We start from the raw sequence: 22929 nt of genomic DNA on the forward strand, positions 1-22929 counted from the left end.
ACTACCATTTTTCAACAAAATTTCATCTGGTCAATATTAGGTCCACTAACCATGGTTGGAGTGAAAAATAATCTTGCCTTCATGTTGAGACTGTACAGCTTCAGTTAAATGTGATTTGGAGTGGGATAACTTGCTACTAATAAACATCAGCACTGACAGCAGGAAAACTAGCTTTTGGCAATCCAAATTTCAAAGCACACTTGTTGGCAGTCTGGTACTCACTTTCTGTTTTTTGGAAAGATTTGAGTGTTTCTCAAAAATCACACTACTCTTTGGAGAAATAGTGGATTTTTCAGAGTTTCCAGGCTTTGGGAAGGACATAGACGAGGTACCTGTATATGGAAAGAAAATTAAAATCATGGGAAACTGAAGAAATTTAGTATTACATAGTGCTATTGCTAGCCCCCCTGCTAAATGGAGCTATTAAATGAACAAGTAGGTCATAATATCCTTGGGAAAGACCTAAGAGGATATTCACAGCTGAAACAAGGATGAAGCAATGCCTCTTACATCACCCGAAAGCATACTGACAAACTGGTGAAAAAAAAGTTTCATCTCTCTGGTTGTATGTAAGTTGATGAAGCACAAGAAGCCAGATGGGTGAAATATATGTGTCAACCAAATATGATTGCAATGTCACTCTGTGAAATGAAGAAATGTCCATATTCCTCTCTGCAGTAAAAGGAATGCTAATACTCTGCAACTTTCACTTTCCCTTTCTTAGAAAACTTATCATTCATGAGTATGAGCAACTCCCCTGTAGGCAGCATAAGAGAGGCAGAGGTTTATGTATGTAACTTCAAAGGAGAGCAAAGTCCTTATACTGAGAGAATTTCACCTGAACTATAAGCTTGTCCTAAGCTACAGAGCTTGGGTAACAACCTGTAAGGAATGATGTTGAGGTTTTCTCCAGATCTTCTTGCATTTTCAGGAGTATTCTCTCCTGCTCCAAGGCTTCTATGTATTTGGAATAGGACCAGGAAGCCTGCAAGAACCATTAAAAACCATCAGCCTCCAAATCAAATCACTGTAATTCCTGGTCCATTTCAACAGTGAGACAAAAAACTTGTTTATGTTATATCTCTGTTACTGAATAACAACAATTATTAAGAAGATAAATTTTGTCATTACAAGACTGGAATCATGGGAAAAATAGTATTGCTGCAAATAAGCAAATCTCAAAATGCCATGAAATGCAACTCAAGCAAGGTTGATAGATAAGATGTTTACATACATTTCTTTTCCATCCCTGGTCTGAGTCCTATTCTCTCTCCTTTTGTCTTCAAAACCTAAGTACAGCAGACCTTTCCTCTCCCAATATAAAAGTCTTTTGTGCTATTGAGGACTTGATTTTATCTCCCTGGCCCATCCTTCCAGTGTGTCCTTTCTCAAGTCATCAAAGGTCTCATTAGCCTCACAGTTCTTTCTGCCTGCTCTCTCTGGCGGAATGCTGCTACTGCTAGGGGCAGATCAACTAGAAATGTCATCCTTTTCTTTTCAAAGGAACAAATGTGGCTCTTTACATTGCAACAGCCACAGTTCAGGTGCCATGTAAATTTTAGGTCACTCTCCCAAAGCGGTGTGGGAACTGTACTTTTATTTGGCTTTTTTTTTCCCCCTACAGCATAAGAAGTTTGGGGCTAATCCATCATGTCATAACTCAGTAAGAACTTCTAGCATCTTCTTATAGCAGAAAGAGGCTTGGAGATAAAACTGCTCTATAAAAGATTATTGCTCTTTCTGCAATTACCTGCCTCTTTGTGAGGGCTTAGGCATATGATATTGATGTACTGTCTCACTCAACTCACTTTTTTTTTTTTTTTTTTAATAGGTATGAGCAAAAGTAAAAAGGTCCATTTAAGGGATAAGAGCATGAGCTTAACACTCAGAGTTTGCACGTGGTTTCAGGTTTTAGGGCTATTTCAGACTGCCTGTTTCTATATTCTGCTGATCGCTAACATAATGCCACAGGAAGAGCTCTATGCAGTACAAGCAGTGGCCGAAGTGCAATTTACTCCTGCATCACATGACATAGCTGTGATTATGTGGTTGCACAGATTCCCCATTATGTTATGGCAGTGTCAACTCAGCTATGAATTAGCCCTTGATGCGCCCAAGGTGGCATGTCTGTTATTCCTGTTTCTCAATAAAATGACTGTTACCTTTTCACTACAGATTTGATGCATCGTGAGAGTTGTTGTGGAAGAAATACTGAAGAACTATTTTCTCTTAGATTTTTCTATCCAAATACCTAGATTTCTTAAATGACTTCAGCTTTTGACATACAAGCAGAACAGGACTCAAGCCTCAACCAAGTTCTTTCCCAAGTTAATTTCACAAGTCATGAAAAGCTTCTTATTCAAGACTTTCTTTTCTTCAATTTATCTTTAAATATTCTTTTTAAATCTACACACATAAATGATTTAATATGGTGTTAAATATTAATACTACTCAGAACCTAAATCTTGAGAAAATTAAATAAACCTGTAATGTAGGTAAACATAATAGCAAAGTTAATTGTAGAAGAATGAACAGTTATTGAAGAACTGTATGACAGTAGTATTCAAAACCAATCTCCACCTTCCCATTCTCCTAAGATAATTTTATCTCTCTTGAATGATGATATCTGTAAGCAAAATGTTTATTATTCACCTGCCACCCATATCCATCTGAAAATGATGCTGGTCCTCTCTCCACACCAAACTCATCCACCAAAGGACTGCTTGACAGACCAGCGAGGTTTGTCCCCACTTCTTTACCCTGCCAATAATAAGAATTCAAAATTAGATGTAAACAGTAGTTACTGAGCTAAATTAGCATTGGAAAAGAGATAGTGTCATATGCAGTAATGTTTTGTAGTGCCCGATTTCATAATTCATCACGTTGGGCATAATAAAAAATAGCAGAAGATACTATTTTTTTAAAGCATTTCTTTGTCCTAATCAGAGTTTCCTGACCTCTATGCTCCTGCACACTGTCCTTTCAGATTCAATACCTGCTCCAAAATACAGCTAAGTGAGAGGGCAGATCTGCAACAGATATATTTTTAGGACAGAGGCCATTGTCATCCTCTAATTTGGCCTCAAGAATAAATGTAGAACATGGGATTTGTCATGATTAATTCCAACTTGGTCCAGTACCTGTGAATAAACTACAGTATACATGTTAGGAAAACAGGCAATCAGATTTAAAACATTTACAGTGAAGGACAAGGCGTTCTAACCCTTGGCAAACTGCTCGGGTGATTTGTCATTTTCGTGTTGTTTTACTGTTTTCCTAAGGCTGCACCTTTGCACGTTCTGTCTGATGATCCCAAAACTCTTTATGAACATTAATCAATGTTCATATTAAACTCACATAACTAACCCCACAACATCCCCATGAGACCAGTAATATAATCCTCCCATGTTCCTCCCTCCCACAATGAGAAAGTAAAGAAAAAAGAGAGGTCAAATGGTTCCCAAAGTCACTCAGAAAGTCCCTGAAAGATCTGGAAAAGGATTAGAATATCCTACTTCCTTGTTCCCAAAGTGTCTTTTACTACTTCATCATCCTCATAGCGCTGTGAACCCATCATCTATAACGGTGACTTTTGGGTATGGAACGGCCCAAAGTCACAGACATCACACGGGCAGTGTGATGTTTATCTTCTCTCCAGAACCAGGCTTACTAACTTCTGTGGCACACTCAACTGATGGAACAGGGATGCCAAAGCAAGTACAGAAGTAGCATGTATACTAATATACTGCAGTTTATGTTTGCTAGCTTTCACAGTGACAATGGTGAATTAAGGGAGGTCTTTAATAATGTCTTCTCATAATAAATCAGGCAACATTATGGCAATGTCACACCCCGTGACATTAAATCACTTACTAACAAATAAACTTACTGCTGTGTAGCTTAAAGAGAGATGAGGGAAACATGAAAAAGGAATATTAATGCTTATGGTTTTACCTTTCTCTGCTAAGGGCATGGAAGGAGTATGTACAGATTTACAGTGTAAGTTAAAACTATTTTGTACACTTGAAAGCAAAAAATCCAAAATCTATTTTGGAGGTAAAATGCAATTGTATATACAACAAATTACAAATACTGGCATCAATACAGTCTGCAAAAAGTGACTAATGATATATTTTTAAAGTAAGTGGCATGTGCATCTAGCAGTTAACAAAGGAACAGATCCCCAGACAGGTCAAAGATGAGCCCATATAGCTGTGCCATACCAATGACAAATACCCCAAGACAGAATCTTTTAAGCTCAGTACTGAAGCATTGTATTATACTGAATGTTCTAGCTTATTACACCCCGTACCTACCCATCTCTACCTCCCAGACACAAAACCAATATGGCAACAGACTGGAGGGGGCAGGCTGGAAAATACAAAGAAAAAAATATAACTTCTAACCCCAGCCAGAGATTTCCTCTCCTTCAACAGGAGCCCCGTGAAGCAGAGGAGCATCAACATTATTTTAAATGCCAAGAAACCATCGCCTTCTACAAGCTGCCAAGTGAGCCTGCTGTCGCTTATGTTGGATGAACCTTATCAGTATCCTTCCGGGATGCCAAATCATTTGAATAGTTATGTTGTTACTGAGGGGGCAGAAATGGCAGGCAAGAGAACAGGGAATGGCAAATTCTTTAAACAATAATAAAAAGGGAAAACATTATAAAAAAAATATCTGTTCCACTTATTCTTTCAATAAATTTTAAAAGGTAACTGTTTTACTGATAATTTTTCGTGAGAATAGTCTGCAAACTGTTTACTGAACTGCATTCTCTGTCACTTTCTAAAATTTCCTACCCTATTTCCCCGCTTAGAAGGGTAATTCACCTTTCCCATTTGTTCTCCATAAAAGCTAGGTTTTTGCCTTCCTGGCCAAGAATTGGTCTTTACTTCCTTGATCTTAATCAGAAATCTTATAGACAGGCAACAAACAGATGGAAAAAATAAGTCTGTGAAAACACAAAAGTGCATTACTTTGAAATATTGCATTCTTGTACTGTAAGTATTGCCAATGGCCTTGCCAGACATAACTGTATGGACGCAACATGCTTTGGAGAAAGGAACATGAGTTCTTGGATTTTAGACTTCACTTGACATTGGTGTGTGGCCTTGAGTAACGCTTCACTGGTCCTCAGTTTTCATGTGTCTAAAAGAGGATAACAATGTGTATGTGTTCTTATGGGCATACATGTCTTTATCTGTCCAGGTACTCATGTGGTTCTCATCATGAGTAACATCTCAACACATGTGTACATGGTATTTTAAAAATGTAAAGGTCTTTTAATGCTACTTATGATAGTTTGCAAGTCCAATAATTTCTCTGACCTTAAAGGAATGTTCTCTCCTCAAAGCTGGCCAAACAATTACATTTCATAAAAAATAAACTTTTACAAAGCCTATAATCAATAGGAAAAAAAATCCATTATATTTTAATAATAAAATTCCAAGAAAAATAATTTTTCAAGGAAACATTCCACTGTGGAGGTCACAGTTCTGCTAATGCACTGAAACTGTCTGGAAACTCATTGTGAACAGTCTAACAATTTCACTGTTAAAGCTGAGAAATAGTCAAGCAAAGACAAAGACTATACAAAGCAATTAGCACATAAATATTTTCTAAAATAATGTGCAGACTTTTCAAATTCTTCCTCTGAAAAATAGATATGAAATCGGGTTTGGTTTGGGTTTGCTTTCAATAGTGACCCAGAACTGTAAATTCTAAAATAGGACAGTACATACTGAAAGCACGAACAGGTCTGCAGTTACCCATTGTACACATGGACTGTACACAGATTTATTTTTTTTTTTTTTAATTCAGCCCTCTTTTTTGCTCTTCTCTTGGCACAAAATATGACTAAAATACATTTTCCCCTCTGCTTAATGAAAGTAGTATTCCATTGACTCATCTGCTTCAAGTTAAACAGATGTATATGCATTGGCAGGACTGGGAGCTAATCGCCCTAGGACCGGGTCACATGTAAAGCTTGAATTCTAACAAAAATATTCCAGTAGCTTTGGATCTGGCTGAGAAAGGGATATTTGAATTCATGTTTGTTTGCTCATGAAGGAGTTTATGCAGTTCATCAGCTGCCACCTGAAACTTTGTGAGCCTTACCTCTGCTGTTTTGCCTTTCTTCTTTCGTGTCTTTTTTCCCTTTTTTCTCTCCAAGGCAAGTAGAATTTTGTCACTATCCAAATTGCTTCGAAACTTACAAAATTTCGGCCAGAATTTAAACAGAAGAGCAAATATAGTCATCTGCACACAAAGAAAAGAAAATCAATCTTAACCATATTAAGAAAACAGGGTTTACTGTAAAATAAAATGTAATTTACCATGAGAATGAAATAACTATTTCTTTTTGAATACACAGCCTTGTTCCTCCCACGTACTGTGTCCTGACATTTCAGCCCAACTTTGCTCGGCACATGCTTTTCATCAGTGTCTTTATTACTGGTGAGAAATCTTCCTAAAACACAGTTAAAAGGCACTTTCTTTTTTTATATTTCCCTAAACAATTGTTTGCATTAATGAAAACATCCATCATTTTTTACAAGTATTCCTGATAAAATATACACCAGTAGAATTGCTTTTGCACCACTGTTCTGCTCAAGTATTTCAAATATTCAGTTCATTAGGGAGAGGGGGTTTTTCCCCTCCTTAAGAGAAAGGAAATACTTTTTTGCCTCTGGAAAGGCTCTTAAACCACATTACAGATCTATGAGCAAATCTTGGATAATTTTTAAATGATATAATCTCTCACAGGGTCTTTTTTGAACTAGAATAAGAAAAACAATTTTAGAAAAGCAAACAGAGGGGCTCAGTGAATTCTGTTGCTGCACGTACTAAGGCTCACATTTTTCAATTTATTTAGATGTTTAATTCTCATTGAGAACTTGGCTTCAAAGGAGCCGAGCATGCTCAGCACCTCACTGCTTCTGGCTCAACAGACTTGAAAGTGACATGTGAGTCGCTGTCACAGCTTTTTAGCCAAGTTCTTCCCTTGGTTTTGTGCCACATTTCTGGAGTTCACTGGGGTTTATACAGGCTGAACTGAGACTTATTTTTCTTAGGACCTATATGAAGCCTTTTCTCTGACAAACCATTCATCTCTTGTGATCCAAACACTTTATGGACTCACAGTTGATGTTTAAAGGTGTTGGTGGCAATTTTATAGGAAAAGAAAGAGGAATTAACTTTCTTGGGTCTAGAAGATATGTCAGAGAAGACAGTAAATGAGGAATAAGAAAACAGTAAGCCTGTAGTAAAGGTTCACAAATTGCTGTTCAGGCTGATTAGCACAAAGATCAGAAAGAAAATTTTCTGCAGCTATTTAATACAGACTTTCTGTAATAAATGGAAAGGCATTCAGTAAATTAATCTTTGTGCTTTATGTTTTTTCATAAACTACAAAAACTACAAACTTTCAAACTACAAATTACTTCTCTAACACTAATCAAGTGGTAAAGAACAAGCAATTAAAAACATAGACAGAATTCATTTCTACTGCGGGAATTCCTAACACACACCTGGATAACACCTTTCCAGGATCAACTAGCTGGCAGAGTTTGCCCAGATTATTGAGCAGTAAATATCTGAAGCCTCTCTGTCATCTCCACCATAGTCTTCATTGAACTGCATGACCATAGTGTTCTCTTGCATGCCTAGGCTTATGAATGCAGTCCATATTGTCACAAAAGCAACAGAGACAGTCCTTAAAATCAAGCGCAGAGATTCTAGCCAGCGCTATTACAGATATTCTTCCAGCTTCTTACCTGTGCCTCTCTAAAAATGTAAGGTCCTAGTTCTTTCCTGTGCTCCAAAATCGTCTTTGCTTGTTCAGTTGGGATGTCAATCTGCAAAGCTGGGGGTACGGCAGAATTAATAAAGCGTTTGATAATAGCTGTAATCTTTTTCTGGACTGTGGCATCATCACAATGAGAATGGCACAAGTCCTGAAAGACAAAAAATAGCATTTTCAGTCAATGGAGAGAGAGATGCAAGATCCTTTACAGGGGCCCAGTGATTGAAGAGTAATAGCCATATAAAAATAATTATACAATAGGTTCCTTCAGTATGTAGGACAAAATTCTCATAGCAAATGTACATAGTCAAAGACATAGTGAAGACATGAGTGGGACTTCTGGTTTGCAAATGCAGATATATAGCAATTGCTTTTAGGTGATAATCACTGCCTGCATGTTCTGATGGAACAGGATAGTTTTTATCCTTCATTCTGTCTAAGTACATTACTGGCAAATAGGAGACATTTCTGAAAAGAGAACTTCACCTACAGGTGTGAAATGCACTGATTCTCACAATGAGCCTGCTATGACTAGCATAACCGTGATAACTAAAAGACAAATAAATGCTCTAAAGACTCCAAGAAAAGAGGGGAGTTATTTAGAGGGTACAATGTATGTCCAGGAATATTGGCACCAGAGGGGAAAATTTCAGCTACCGGTACAATCTTCCATTCATTGAAATCTTCTATTTTCCCCATTCATTAAGATTTTCTAGTTTCCCAAAACCTCAGTGTTTGACATAACTCTGTGCAGAACAGAATACAAACCAAACCTGAACTTACAAGTCTGAGATACCAAAGAAACACTGAGGGGGTTCTACTTTTTAAAATGTTATTGTTATTGTAAAATCTGTTATTACTGTGTTTTCATACTTTGATGATGCTACCATTGGACTTTGACAAGAAGGAAGATCAATTCAAACTTCCTTCAAATGCTTTGAAACACAAACTTTCCATCTATCCATAAACATCAAGAAATTTTTATAACACTAGGAGATTATCACATATATCTACTAAAGACACAATGGGCACTCTAGAGAATTTTCAGGAAGAGAGCTCTCTAAATGAAGAATGTGCATTTAGTTTTGGTATAGGAGGCTGCATACTTACTTTGCAAAGAAATTAAAAACAGGGCTTTTAACCAGAAATGTGGTATATGAAAGAGCTGGTTTGTTTTATTATGAATACTTTTTAGTTTTGTAAAGGAAAAAAAGAATGATAACAGCTACAGTGAAGAAAGTAAGGCAATACAAAACCATATTCAATATACCCTAAGAATATATCATGGCTTCCTTTGCACAGAAGGAAAGGCAGAGGGCTGTAGTAAGAGGGAAGACAAACAAGCCATATGATATGAAGAGGGATGAGACATGAACATAGAGGAACAGATGGAAGTGATCCTCAGAGTTATATTTCTTCATATTTGTTTTTAAAAAAAGAATTGTTTTTTGATTGTCCCAAGATGTGCCGCCAGCCCATGGGTTACAAGGAGCAATGCAGTCATTGACTTCTAAGAGGAGTTCTTTCTAATCTGATGGCATGATTGGGCTCAGACAATACAAGTTTGTGCTGTGCAAAGTGCTGCCCACGTCTTTGGCAATATTCCTCCAGTTCAGACTGACCCACAACACTCCTACTACTCCAGCCCTTTGCTTCTATAAAGAGCATCAACTGCCAACCATGACAAATTGCATGCATGTAGAAATATGGTCAGACTGTACTTTTTCTTGATAAGAAGACAAACAAAATTAACATAAATGAAGGAGAGGGGGTGGGACATAAAACAATGAAGGCTTTCTTCAGAGAGCAGATCCACAAAGAAAACAATCTAAAATACACTCCACATTAATTTACAGAAAGTTTCCACATCCTGCACAATGTAGCAATGAAGAGTCACAAATCTGAAAAAACAGCAAATATTTCAAGAAGGATTTATGATATGGAACTTCAGATGCCTTTATGTCAAGTTTCTATCCTAAGTCAGTCTGTAACCAAGAGAGAGACAGCAGCACCCCCAGAGAGCGTTTCAGCTGATGAGTCCTCGCTTAGGGGTTGCCCCCTGGAAACAGACTTGCTTCAGCTTCTAAAGCAGACCCCAAATTCAAATGCATAAAATTAAACAGTGAAAATACACCCACATGCCTGCAGCAGGATCTCCAAGTGCTACTGCAGCATCAACTGTGTTTGTCTCCTAATTTCTGAGCATGTTAGCTAACCTCATGCTCCCTGCCTGCCATGCGTGCACAGGCTATGGTCAGAAGCGCAGGAGAGGCTCGGCACACCGATAGCACTTTTGGATCAGCAATATCCCAGAGGCAAAGGGAGTGAGGAACAAGTCAAAGATCTGTGGTGCCACTGCATTTGGTCCAGGTGCTACTAGGAGGCTGCAGTGTGATTTAAAGGCTCACTCCAGAGTTTCCCATTGTGTTTCACCCCACGCAGCTGCAGTTTCACAAAGGGGAGAGAGGCAATTCCTGCTGGCCTTCCCCATCACGTTTCACCTTGACCACATCCTCAGATGCAGCCAAATGTACAGAGTGCAAGGGAGCCATGGTATGTGTTGTACATAAAAGCTTTTCGGGTAGATGCTAGCTTTACATCTATACATTTGATTGAACTTAAAAGTTTTCTCTGGTTTTTGAGTGATTACCAAATTCAGCAATAATCCCATTATTTAACAGTATGTAACTATAAAGACAGAATGAACATTTTAACGCTTGCATATTTTCTACTGCTCAGCAGATGTATACCAAAATCTGGGCATTAGCTGGTTAGTAGTGTCCCTTTAGAGACTCAGAAGAATGTTACAGTTTGAAGAAGCATGAAGAAATAAAGAAATAATACATTCACATCAAAATAGCTATCCTTAAGTAGTAAGGATTTGCATCAAACTAAAACCAGTTTAAACAGTGAAAGAGGTTTTACTATGAATAAAAAAATACCCAAAGATATTATTGTTAAAATTCTCCTAATATAAGTAATGAATGCCTTTGCTTACAAATTGAATTAAAATCCCCTTGCTCCATTTTACCACCATACCTTATATTTCTGAACCTCTTGCCAAAAGAGCACTCCATTCTCCAGCAGGTCTCCTTTCAGTGACACAAAGCGTTGAAACTGATTTGCTGTCACTGGATTCAACAGTGCTTTGCGGAAAGCAATTATTTCACTAGATGAAGAAACCCACTTATTGTCCACATGCTGTCAAAAGAAGAAATAAATGCACCAAATAAACTTTGTTTCAAAAAGCAATAACAAAGGCATTAGTTAGCATAAACTGTCTGATTTTTATCTTTGCACTGACCCTAACTTTCAGTAGTTTATGAGTTTATGACATGGATACAATAGAATGTGGCAAGGTTTCATTTCTTTCTTTCCTTCTTTTTTCTTTTTTCTTTTTTTTTCCAGTTTGGTTTGGGCAACATTTTTTGGAAGACGTGATGGGAGAGGAAATGACTGACAATGATTTAGACCATATGACAACATACTATAAAGTATGGAAACAGCTATTGTTATTGATTATGGCAACAGGCTACTTTTCTAGAGAACAGTTTGAGTTTTGTGCAAACAAACAACAAAGGAAAAGGAACAGACAGACCACATAGCTTAAAGTTGTAAAATGCTTCTGACAGGGATCTCACCAAGAGAATGAGCTTTGAAATGTGTTGCTATGATCACCAACAGAAGCTGGAGAGTTTGCTCTCTGTGGAATAAAGCTACCAGTAATAAAATAGAATTTAAAGTCATCAAGACATTTTGGAAATCCTCATGCTGCAAAACACAGAGCGGTAGGCAGCCAGGAAAGGGTGGAGCAAGAAAGATGGCTTATACAGGGACAGTTTGTTTGAAATTAAGTTCAGGCTGGCCTGTCTTCATGAACAAACAGTTCTTGTGCTGTTACTGAGGAGCAAGCCAAACAACCCCCCTTTGTTATCAGATGGATGAATGAAAACTGTCTTCTAACAGTGGTGTAAAACTCTTGAAGTCCTGGAGGGATTGAGTGCTGTTCAATGGTCAGCATGGGACAGAAACGTTTTTAGTTGTTGCAGACCATCCTGGAAATCTAACCTGATTCTAAGCTGAAGGTCTTTCTGCAGCTTCTCTTAAAAACAGGCATTATACTTAGTTATGCTTACGGTTAGACCTCCACAGAGCCTGCCAGGAATGAGAGCATCCCCTTATGAGAGGGTGGGTGGTGGTGGTCCAGAGGGCCCTTTGGTTAAAATAAAGGTGGCTCAGCTTAGACAGTAAGGTGGCATATTCTCAGCCCTCCTCCAGTTCTCTAAACATGTATTATCCTCTGTGACCAGGATTTGAGCAACTTCTAGGAAAGATTATTTCTGTGACATATTCATGAAGGGAAGAACAAAACGTTGCTCCCACCCCTATACTAAGATATGAACACTGCTCATTTTATGGGTCAATCTTGAATCAGAACATAGAAAATAACCCTCTTCCTGACAAACAAAGGGAAAACTCAGTTAACAGAACCCACATGCACTTTGGATCCCTTTCGAGCTAATGGTTTGCATGGATAATTGGTGACCGGGTCTCCAGTTTGATTTCAACAGACAATAAAAGTTCAACTGAATAAATGTACACAACTTGTATGTTGGCAATCACAGAGAGTTCACTGCTCTTCAAGAGGAAAAAACTGGCAAACATCTGATGAAATGTATTATTACAAAGGTTTAAGATGTTTAAAATTGATATTATCTCAGTGCTGTAAGATTAAAATACAATTCTAAATGAAACAGATACTGTGAGATATGATTAAACCTGCCCACTCCACTGCATACTTCACATTCCCTTTTGTGTCTGCACGTAATCCACTCGCAATAATAAATAAACTACCAGATGCTGGAATGAACAGCTTGTCCCAATAAGTCCACTGCATGCAAAATACAGATAAATGTGAATTAAAGGCACAATACCAGTTTGAGGAGTGTTAAGAGTGCTCCAAAGCCCAGGACAAGAAACATGTTTTTGTCAAGTATGACCTCTCTAGACAGTAAGGGAGAGAAATTTACTGTGAACATGCAGCAGGGAGCTAAATTCACCAGTAATGTGAGTAATCAGTCCACTGTAGCAAATACAATTATACCTGGTTTTGACAGCATTATATTTGGACCTCACACTGTCAGCAGGGAAACTGTGAAGGATGTGCAAGGTCCAAACAGAAAAGACAGTGAAACCACAGACAGAAGTGACACAGTAAACTTCACTTGCCTTCCACATCCTAGTTTTCTTCTCCTGTTTTTGGCATGGAAGATCTTCAGTAATGTCCCTTATCTATGGTTTGAACAAAAGATGATAATTGTATTTTTAAAATCTTCTTGTTTCATGTTCAGTACTCTAATGATTGAGACAACAGTGGTAAATTAGTTCATATGTCTTTGTATGGATCTTTATATGTGAAATGTATTGTGGACTTACACTGAATACCATCCCTTGTTCAGCTACAAATGAGCACATGCTCATTAAGACTGGGGAAGACAAGAGGCAATAGTAGTCAAACTGTGCTCTTCCACTCGTTTACCTTACCCCTATGTTAGGAACAAATGTTGGGCTTGCTGGTTTTTTTTTGGTAAGAAATGGTTTTAGTTCCTTTAGACAGCTGTATCAGAAATACAGACTTGATCCTGCAGCTTCTATGTAGCAAAAATACACCTCAAATCAAGGGCAGATTTTCTGAATAAGGACTACATAGCATGCCCACAGTGTTTGGTCACTGTGAAATATGAAGCCAAGCAGAGAATGTCATCTGGTTTCATTTCTTCTAAAATACTTTCTTCAAAAGACCTTTTCATCCTCTGAATTTGCAATAAGAAAGAGAAGAGAGCAGTCAGATGTAAATGGAGTTAGGAAAAGACTAAAAGCTCATTAGAAGTATGTATTTCCTGTAAATTGTTTATTAGAGTTGAATACAGCATTTTCCAAACTGCATGGGCTACTCTTCCTGACAGCAGGTGCAAGAAGAGGCATGAGACCCTAGCTTCCAGTCCTGGGTAAGTCCAAGCCGGAGCAGGAACGAGGGGAAGAGTTCATTGCAGTGTTAAACCCTATGATCTGGTCCAAAGGGGCAGGGTTGGAGATTGTAATGGAAATACCTTTCAGTTGTTGCAACCCAGGATTTGAGTTGCATGTTATAGGAATTACTACAGCAGGAATCACTGGAAGCAGTAGAGGACAAGTCTTGCAATAAGTAGCGCACATGCAGCCGTGAGCAGACCTGAGCTGGCTTTGGTGCCCAGTAAGCACACAACGCACCACCTCTCCTGTCCTCAGTGACCACCACTACAGATGGAGTCCAAAGTCATGGACTAAATGAACTCAGTGGACATTTAAGGACAGTTTGCAGATATTTCACAAGGGTGGTCTATAGACTAAGGGAATGATATCTGTATTTTATCAAAGGATTGGAAAGCAGGGGGGTGGCTAATGAGGATGCACTGTGGGACCTGACCATGACATAAATGGTATGGAATAAGGGGTGGAGAATGTGCTGGCTTTAGCTGGGATAGAGTTAATTTTCTTTCTGGTAGCTAGTATGGGACTTGTTTAGGATTTGTGCTGGAAACAGTGTTTATAATACAGGCAGTGCTCACACAGAATCAAGGCCTTTTCTGCTTCTCACCCCACCCCACCAGTGAGTGGGCTGGGGGTGCACAAGAGGTTGGGAGGGGACACAGCTGTGACAGCTGACCAAAGGGATATTCCATGACATATGTTGTCATGCTCAGCAGATAAAGCTGGGGGAAGAGGGACAGGGGGGGACATTCAGAGTGATGGTGTTTGTATTCCCAAAGTAACGGTTACACATGATGGAGCCCTGCTTTCCTGGAGATGGCTGAGCACCTGCCTGACGATGGGAAGTGGTGAATGAATTCCTTGTTCTGCTTTGCTTGCATGCACAGATTTTGCTTTACTTATTAAACTGTCTTTATCTCAACCCACAAGTTTTCTCACTTTTACTCTTCCAATCTCTCCCCCATTCCACCAGGGGGAAATGAGCAAGCAGCTGTGTGGGGCTTAGTTGCTGGCTGGGGTTAAACTACAACAGTGGCTTAGTCTTATTGCATGGTCTTGTGCCAGGGCTTGTAAAGGAGGCAAAGTTCAGCTAGAAAGGATGAGAAAATTTTGCTTTAACTAACATAATCATTACTAAAATTACAGCTTGTCTTATCAGAACCTATACTTTTCAGATTGCTTAGTGTTCTGAATCAATTAAAAGGATCCAATTCATAAGCACTTCTGACAACCTTCTTGATGTTAAAAAGATGATAGAAAACAAGTTTTATGAATCAATGCAGTGTGCATATGTGTTTGCTTGGTGGAACTGTCAAGTTTCCTTCTGCTGTGACATTCACATTTCAGAGCTGTTGTGGAAGTGCAAAAAACAAGTCTTTTGCACGTCACCAGCAGGATGATCTCCCTACACAGATCCCAGCCACAGAGGCACTCTCATAAAAGGCAGATGTTAACTCTGCCCATTCCCCAGTCTTTCTAATGAGCCAGCAGGAGTCAAAGGCTCCTCATTCCAAGTTTTCTGGCAACTTTCTGAAGTGGCCAATTGGAACAAGGCTTCTAGCCATTAACCTCCCCACTCAGCAGAATTTCACAGGTCCTGGAGTCAATTCTACAGTCACTGCAGCTCCTGGTGGGAGAAGACGGACAACATAAGAAAGAGAGAATACAGCTTGGGAAGCCCACTCATTGGGTTGTGTTCTTGTCCCCTTGGGCAAAACCTTCACACAAAGCAACATTTCTTCTGTGTGCAAGTGTATGGCTAGGGCAAAATGGCATATGGAGCACTACAGCACTATAGCAAAGACTAGTTTTCCCCTGGCAGTCTGGCTGGCAGCGGAGTTAACACCATGTCCTTCAGATTCGGGATCTAACAATAATACTGTCAGCTAGACTAAGCCTTCAGAGGAACTGCCTTCACAGTTATCAAGCTAAATGTTTCAACTTGTACATGCTACAGTGATTCTTCTAGTGTAAACTAAATGTGAGTTGTGGGCTGCTTTTCCTCTGAAACATTTTATCCCAGTGGTAAATTATGAGCCAAACAAAAAACAATGCCTGGATGTGTTGCTGCTGTTCAAAAATTACCTTTGCTTGTCCCTTCGCCCCATGGTGTTCATCTGCCAGGAACAATGGCAGCCATTGTTTTTCTAATCTCTTCTGGACGCATTGCTGAATTTCTAGCAGAACCACTGCTGAAAGTCGATCATGAAGCATTTGTCCCCATCCTCCACCTGAATGTATTAGCTAAGCAATCCAAATACAATAACACATGACATAAACTTTTGTGTATACCAAAAGCCCTTTATCTCTCTACATCCTTGATTTAGCAAAGCATGAGCTTAACTGTAAGCAAAGCATTTAATGCATGCTTACCCAAGGCTCACATGTACTTTTCATAAAAGGGAACCGATTACATTTGTCCCTACCTATAATAGAATACAGACTTCGGCAAATAATACCCCAGCTTGACCAAGTAAATTTCCTAAGTATCAAGATATATCAGAGTACTACAGCTCAGACTTGCTGTCTGTGGCTTTACTGACATACTGAAATAGAAAGCTGGAACAAGTCACTCTGCCTGAAAGTCATTTTTACACTTTTTCTGATCTGTGTTGTGCATGCTCTCTGGCTTCAGCCTCAGATCAGTGTTTAAGAGAGATGTTCTGAAAGGACAGGGGAGGAAGAGCCTGAACAGGGAGGAAGGCACTCCCACATAACAGAATCAGGTTTCTGGCAAAAAATATAGGTAAGATTTGAGGAGTATAGCCTGGGGAAAAGCAGGAGCAAAGCTGCTTATGGACTTTTATCTCCGTCACATTCAGTGTGATTATTCTTTATGAATGGTTTTGTAACTGGTACCTCTTCTTGTTGTTCTCTGGTAGCTGGACTGTTGGGTCCAAAGAAGTAATTTTTGTTTAAGTACTTCTTTTTAATGTCCTTAGATTTTTCCTCCCTTTTTTCTTTATCCTTGTGGACCATCTTTCTGAACTGTTCAATATCTAGCCAGCATAAAAGATCCATGCTACAAACAAATTTAAACAGAATGTTATTTCAATATTGTGTTAATTTCATTAACATCCCAGGGAGTTATTAGTTTAACCACAAGCAACCAAAGTGTTCAAGCCCTAAATACCAGGTCAGATTGGACTGAAAGTTTATGTCATTTTTTCTTTGCTAATACCATGTGGTGAGACTATGGCACTTGCTGAACAGGCAGATCAAACACACATCTTAGGGATCTCATTTAGGGTCCCTTCTGGCATACCCTGAAAGGAGTAACCTCCTCAAATGTGCCGCTGCTAAATCCAGCAGGGACTGTGAAACAGAGCCATAGTGCAGAGCTCACAGAGTGAATGAAAAATGAAACAGATGAGAATTTGAAGCAGTTTGAGGCTGTGAGCCACCAGGAGACAAGTTCTCAGTGTTCTGCCTCCTCCTCGTACCGCCTGAGAAAGAAGCAGGGATTACAGCTGGGAACATCAGCCCCAGAAATCACCCTCTTCCTTACCCCGTGTGAAGTGCTAGAGCTTAAGTCAGTCCACAGTCAAGCAGATAAAATAATTCATGGTAAATTGTGTTTCTAGGGCTTTTTGTGGGCTGCCTTCTCATAAGTTACTGATACTACTTATTTCATTATTCCTAGTAAGTGACAAATAATCTCCATATGCAATTCTTGATCTATATATTGTTCATAATTATTTGAGTGTACACTGTCAATTTAAGTTTATTTTAATAGAACATATATTGGGTTTGTGCTTTAAAACAGAGGACAGAATAAGTGACATGCCTACAATTTCAGTTTAATTTATATGACTCTTTTCTGATAGTATCTTATTAGCCGAGGTTTTGTGAGCATTTTAATGAGGACATTCACTGTATTGTCAGCAGGAAATATGAAACGTTATATTCGGACAAATCTGTTTCACTTTTCCCTTTGGTTAATAACTGGCTTTTTATAAGCATTAATCTATGAGCAAAATTTCCAAAACCATCTGACTGACTTAAGAACAGATGTCCTTCTTTTAAAAGTCTTCTGAGACCCTTACAGACCTAAGCTTGATTGAGACTGAAATTCTTTCATTTGCTAGTTTGTCACAATGAGAGTAAATTCACCTAAATGCAAGTGATCCAAGTTACTGTGGTTTATGGATTTACTCCTTGGCATCTACCTATGACAACTGATCAAATATGTCCATCTTATTTAAAAAGCAGAATACATAATCTTAAAGTGTGTTAGTTTAAACTGTTTGCAGTGGTGGCTTATCCTAGCATACTCTACTTTTTCCTTTCAGTGGATCAGGAGCATGGGCATAGTCAGTTACTCTGGCAAGAATAACAAGTGGTAACCCACTAAGCCAAATTAACAAAAATTGTTCTGTAATTGTGTGAATATATTCTATATATTTAACACAATATTAATTAATGGGACTTTGTTTAGTTTCTAACTGGAATTTGTGGCCAGGTACTCCACAGCCTGTCCTTCCTGAAAATTGGATCACTTACAGTTGGGCAATAACAACCATAAATTTTGATGAAGAGACAAATGACACTTTTGTTGGGCTTTGCTGAAATTTTCCAGACTGCATTATTTCTAAGATCCCTTCAGTTTATAGTACGGCATCTTTACTGTAGCATGCCAGCTGGACTTCAGAGTTACTAGGTGTGGACCCAACTCTAAAACACTGTTTTGTGAGACTTTTTCAAATGTTTTTATTATTAATTTTTACAAAAGAATATTTCTCCATAAATTAAACATTTCTCTGCTGAGCTCTATCACTTAAGATGGGACTTGTCTGTGATTAACAGAGAGGCAGAAAGTCCCAGAGGCAATTCATCATACCTGTCCAGACCCCATCCTAGCCAGCAACCTGTTCTCTGGTGATTCCTACCATTTCCCCAGTTAGAGAGGAACTCTAGATCAGTGATCTTCAAAGTGAGGTGTGCACACCCCAGGAGGTATGCAAGACAATTCATTGAGAGGCAGGAAGAAAATGTTAGAACGTCAGTAGCACATGTATATAATTTAAAAAATAATAGTGTACACATGTTGAGGGTGCATGCTCAAAAATGTTTCACTGATGGGGTGGGTGATCAAAAAAGTTTGGAGACCACTGGTCTAGACAACTTAGAAGTCACTTGACCATAGGCACGCACCGCATAAGAATCTCCATCTGAACTCATTATATACAGTCTTTTTATAGTCAGTGAGCAGAAATAGCCACCTGTAGGAATGATCACTCCAAACTGGTTTTAGATGTTACCTTCAGAATTGGAATTGTGTCCAGAAGTGTGTATTTCTGTCTCTGACTACAGAGGGAACCTATGATGATAAGCAGAAGTGATGACACTGAGTCTTGGCCAGAGGAATCCCATGCTAAATGTCCATCTCTGGGCACTTTTGAAAAAGCTCACCAGTATCCATTCTCAAATGATAGCAGTGCTTGACTATAAGCAAGAGGCAATATGGGAAGCATCAGCTCAGGGGAACACAGGTTAAAGGAAGAAAGTGATAATTTATGGACTTGCTAGCAGTTACTTTAAAAGTATATTTGCCTTTTCCTGAAACAGGATAGAGATGAGTGTGAGGCTTGGGGGAAAAAAAAAAAAAAAAAAAAAAAAAAAAGTGGCAAACTCACATTTACTTCTGCTAGAACTTCTGTTTAGAAATTCATTTTTAAACAAATGGGCTCACTTTTTCAAAAACCCTGCATAAACTGTATCTGCTACAATCTGGTATTTAATTCTGTTCAGATCAGTGCAAATACAAAATTGTGGTTGCTCTCACACTGTGACAATAATGTGGCTGTCTTCTATTTGTACATTTTTATAACATCCAGCTTTAATTTTTAAAATGTACTAAATTGAATCTGTACCAAAAAAGAGAAATTTTTACTCATTATAGGCTAATTGCTCTACTCAGGGATTTGCCACTAAGCAAAGCAGAAACTGAAAGCAGAACTGTAATACTAACATGTTATGACAAGATAAATTTTACCTCCAAAATGTTAAGACAATTCAGTTGTGTGAACAATGTGCATGTGCATTTCATAAACATACAAACACATTTTAAAAGAAGACTAAAATCTGTGAATATTTAGATAGTCTAGATCCCCAGCAAAGATTTTTTTCTGAACTTTTAAATGGGTAAAATAACAATAAGGAAGAAACATACCCAGCAGAATGCTCATTCAGAAAAGCCCAGAACTGTTCTAAATTCTTTTTGTCGTGGATCAGGTCAGATAGATTAAGACCTGTCAATTCTTTGGGAACTTGACACAAGTGTTGATCTTCTTTGAGAGCATCAGGGCAGGATGGCAGATCAGTGTCAGTAACAGTACTCTGAGGGAAGAAATTATTTCACTTGCATAACTGCTTTTTTCATCTCTATATTTTACTCAGTCTAATAATCCTTGCATTAGATAACTTCTGTCTCTGTAGAACAGTTTTTTGATTGATGAAAAAATAAATTGAGTTAAGGCTCCAGCTTTAGTTTTATGTTTGCTTTAAACAGCAGCATGCAGGTTCCATAATCAAATGAACAAATATATACCTGTAATTTACTTGAAATTGAGGTATTTACTCAAGCCTAAGCATCCAAAATACATTCCACAGACTTTAGTGGAAACTGTCATTGACTGCAATCATAGAGTGGTCTGATGTTGACATAACTGACAGAAGACCTGTATTTGTAATTAACACAATGGCCGTCAATCATTCCCCATAATGAATGGTAGAAATCTGACTACTTGCTTCTCCAGACTGGCATGTAGTCAGTCTTTCATTGCTGATACTCAAAGTGTTAACCCTCTCTGATAGAAAAAGTTTGTTTTTGTTAGTAGGTACTTGTCTTACCTCATCCTTCTTGGAACCACTCTCTTGATGCAAAGCCTGGAGCTTTCTAAAGTACACGGAGTCCAGCTGTCGAGTTTCTTCCACCAACTCCACCTAATAAAAATAATATCTTATGTCATCCCTACAGTACACATTATAGAAAGATGGAGAACTGGACGGGCACCTTGCCAGTGACAGTGGATAGAAAAGAATACATTTGCCAGTAACGAGACTGATGTTTAGAAGACACTAGAAGTCACATCCTTGTGACAAACAATTTAATTAAAAGCTCCAGTAGAATAAAATTTTCAGATTCACATGTAGATTCTTGCAGAACACCACTAAATAACCTAACTATATCTTTAAGAAAATAATTTTGTATTTTAAAAATTGCTAAATTATATTGTGTATATTGTACCTCATGTATATTGTGTCAGATTTACTGATTGCCTGTACCATCAAACTGTATTTCAAAGTGCCACTGAGAAGCAAAAAAACCCAAGTCTTAAAACTATGAGTCTCAGTGGGAAACATCTAAAAGATAGAATGCCACAGATTTCTAGAAATGGAAATTTAAGACAAGAACGATGCTTTAAGACAAGAACGATAATATCTAAACAAGGAAGGTGAAAGCTTTCAGACTTTCAGTCTTGTCCCATTCCTTAGTTCTATATCAGGTAATGCCTTAAAGCAATAAATAGTGCATGATTAGAACTCATGAAGTTTTGCTTTTTTTAACTTAGTATGAAACCTTGTGTATGTAACTAGAGCAGTTCTCCATGTTACGTGCAAACAATCAGTAACTGCATAAGGAGTAGTTTGGTGATGCTCTCGGCTGACTAAACCATTCAAATGCAGGTTTTAGGATATTTAGCAAAATTGAGACAATGCGTTATACTGACTAGCATGCCCATTACAAAGATTAGAAAGCTGTGTTCTTATTATACAAGTTTATGTGTAAGAGAGAGAAGAGAGTTTTTAGACCGATATTCATTATGTTTTTGTCTAAATGTGAGTACCATACTAATCACCGTGTTATCTGTATGCCTTCAGGCTCAGTGTAACTCGATTCCACTGTTATAAAGCGCTTTGGGGTATTCTTTCTCTTAAAAGAAAACGTAGTTTAAAAGTAAATAGGAAAATAATTCAGAACATTTTTCATAAAGTTTAAACAGAAAGCAGATAGAGGCAGGATGAGAGTCTACAATAAAAAGGATCTCTCCTGTTTTTATGTTTCATTTAAAGATAAAAATGTAGATACATACTGACCATGTCCCAAATAAACAATTTTGGACTCACCTAATTCTTGATAAAATATCTTGTTTCATTATGGGCCAAATATATCCTGCTGTATGGTAGAACAAAGGGGAAGAGTAGAGCCAGGGACTGAATAAAATACAAAGCAGACCTTGTCTTTGTGCTGGGAAGGAGTGTACCTAAGCATTAGCCTGCTCCTAGTACAAAGAGACTCTAGTGCCTCCTAGAACAGGTCGTTTTATGTCTGTGTATTATAACTCTTCACAAATGCATGTATTGTGCACTCAAAGGGATTTAGTTCTGGTTTTTCATGCTCTGATTAAGATGTTTATGTTATTAGGGCACTGAGAAGTTTGCACATAACTACACTTGCAAAGCAAGCATCATCCAAACTGAAAGGGCAAAAGATTGTACCTCAGTTAATTCAAGGAGTATAAATTGAAACACACATTAGCTTAACTTAAAGTTTATATTTTCAGTTCTTACTTTGGAGGAATTCTTCCATCACTAGAAGCAGTGAAAACACTGTATTCAGAGAGTGCTCAAAAGCAGGGTCCTTTTTATACAAAAATGATATATAATAATACTGAGTGGATGACTTGACTCACTGAGGACTGGCAATAGATACTAGAAAACTAGTATTGATAATACACATGGAAAATATATGTTTACAAAAGACAGTAAAACTAGTCTGAGAGAAAGTAAATAAAATTTCAGATTAATGAAAGCATCAATCAATTATACAGTGTTCTGCAGGTCATAAACAGTTATAGCTGAGGAAGCTTAGAAAAAAATAATTTAGCTGAAAGCTTAGAAAAGATGCCGAAAAGTGAAGAGAATATTTTTCAGATGTGTTTGGATTAGTATATTTCATTTTAGTAGGTTTTTCTCAATGTTCAAACTTTCAAAGTTTCTTAAGGAAATTAAGTTATCACAGGATGAGAGGGAAGGTCCCCTTGTGAATTAATTAGAAGTTAAAAAATAAAGAAATAAATAACTTTCAT

The 22929-nt window shown here is 38.0% G+C and overlaps 1 protein-coding gene across 1 annotated transcript in view; it reads right to left on the reverse strand.

The window, feature by feature from the left end:
- RGS22 (regulator of G protein signaling 22) overlaps window positions 1-22929 on the reverse strand; it is a 60408-nt gene continuing 37479 nt past the window's right edge. Inside the window, exons 15-25 of the mRNA XM_026841502.1 lie at window positions 20690-20782; window positions 20010-20176; window positions 16697-16859; window positions 15923-16081; window positions 13037-13099; window positions 10847-11008; window positions 7779-7958; window positions 6100-6261; window positions 2653-2760; window positions 883-985; window positions 1-332 (exon numbers count right to left, since the gene is read on the reverse strand). Coding sequence (XP_026697303.1) covers window positions 190-332; window positions 883-985; window positions 2653-2760; window positions 6100-6261; window positions 7779-7958; window positions 10847-11008; window positions 13037-13099; window positions 15923-16081; window positions 16697-16859; window positions 20010-20176; window positions 20690-20782 — 1503 coding nt within the window. The 3' untranslated portion in view covers window positions 1-189. The remainder of the gene's footprint in view (window positions 333-882; window positions 986-2652; window positions 2761-6099; window positions 6262-7778; window positions 7959-10846; window positions 11009-13036; window positions 13100-15922; window positions 16082-16696; window positions 16860-20009; window positions 20177-20689; window positions 20783-22929) is intronic.

This window comes from Athene cunicularia (genome assembly GCF_003259725.1).
Source record: "Athene cunicularia isolate RWA chromosome 2 unlocalized genomic scaffold, athCun1 chr2_part1, whole genome shotgun sequence".
Classification (NCBI taxonomy): domain Eukaryota; kingdom Metazoa; phylum Chordata; class Aves; order Strigiformes; family Strigidae; genus Athene; species Athene cunicularia.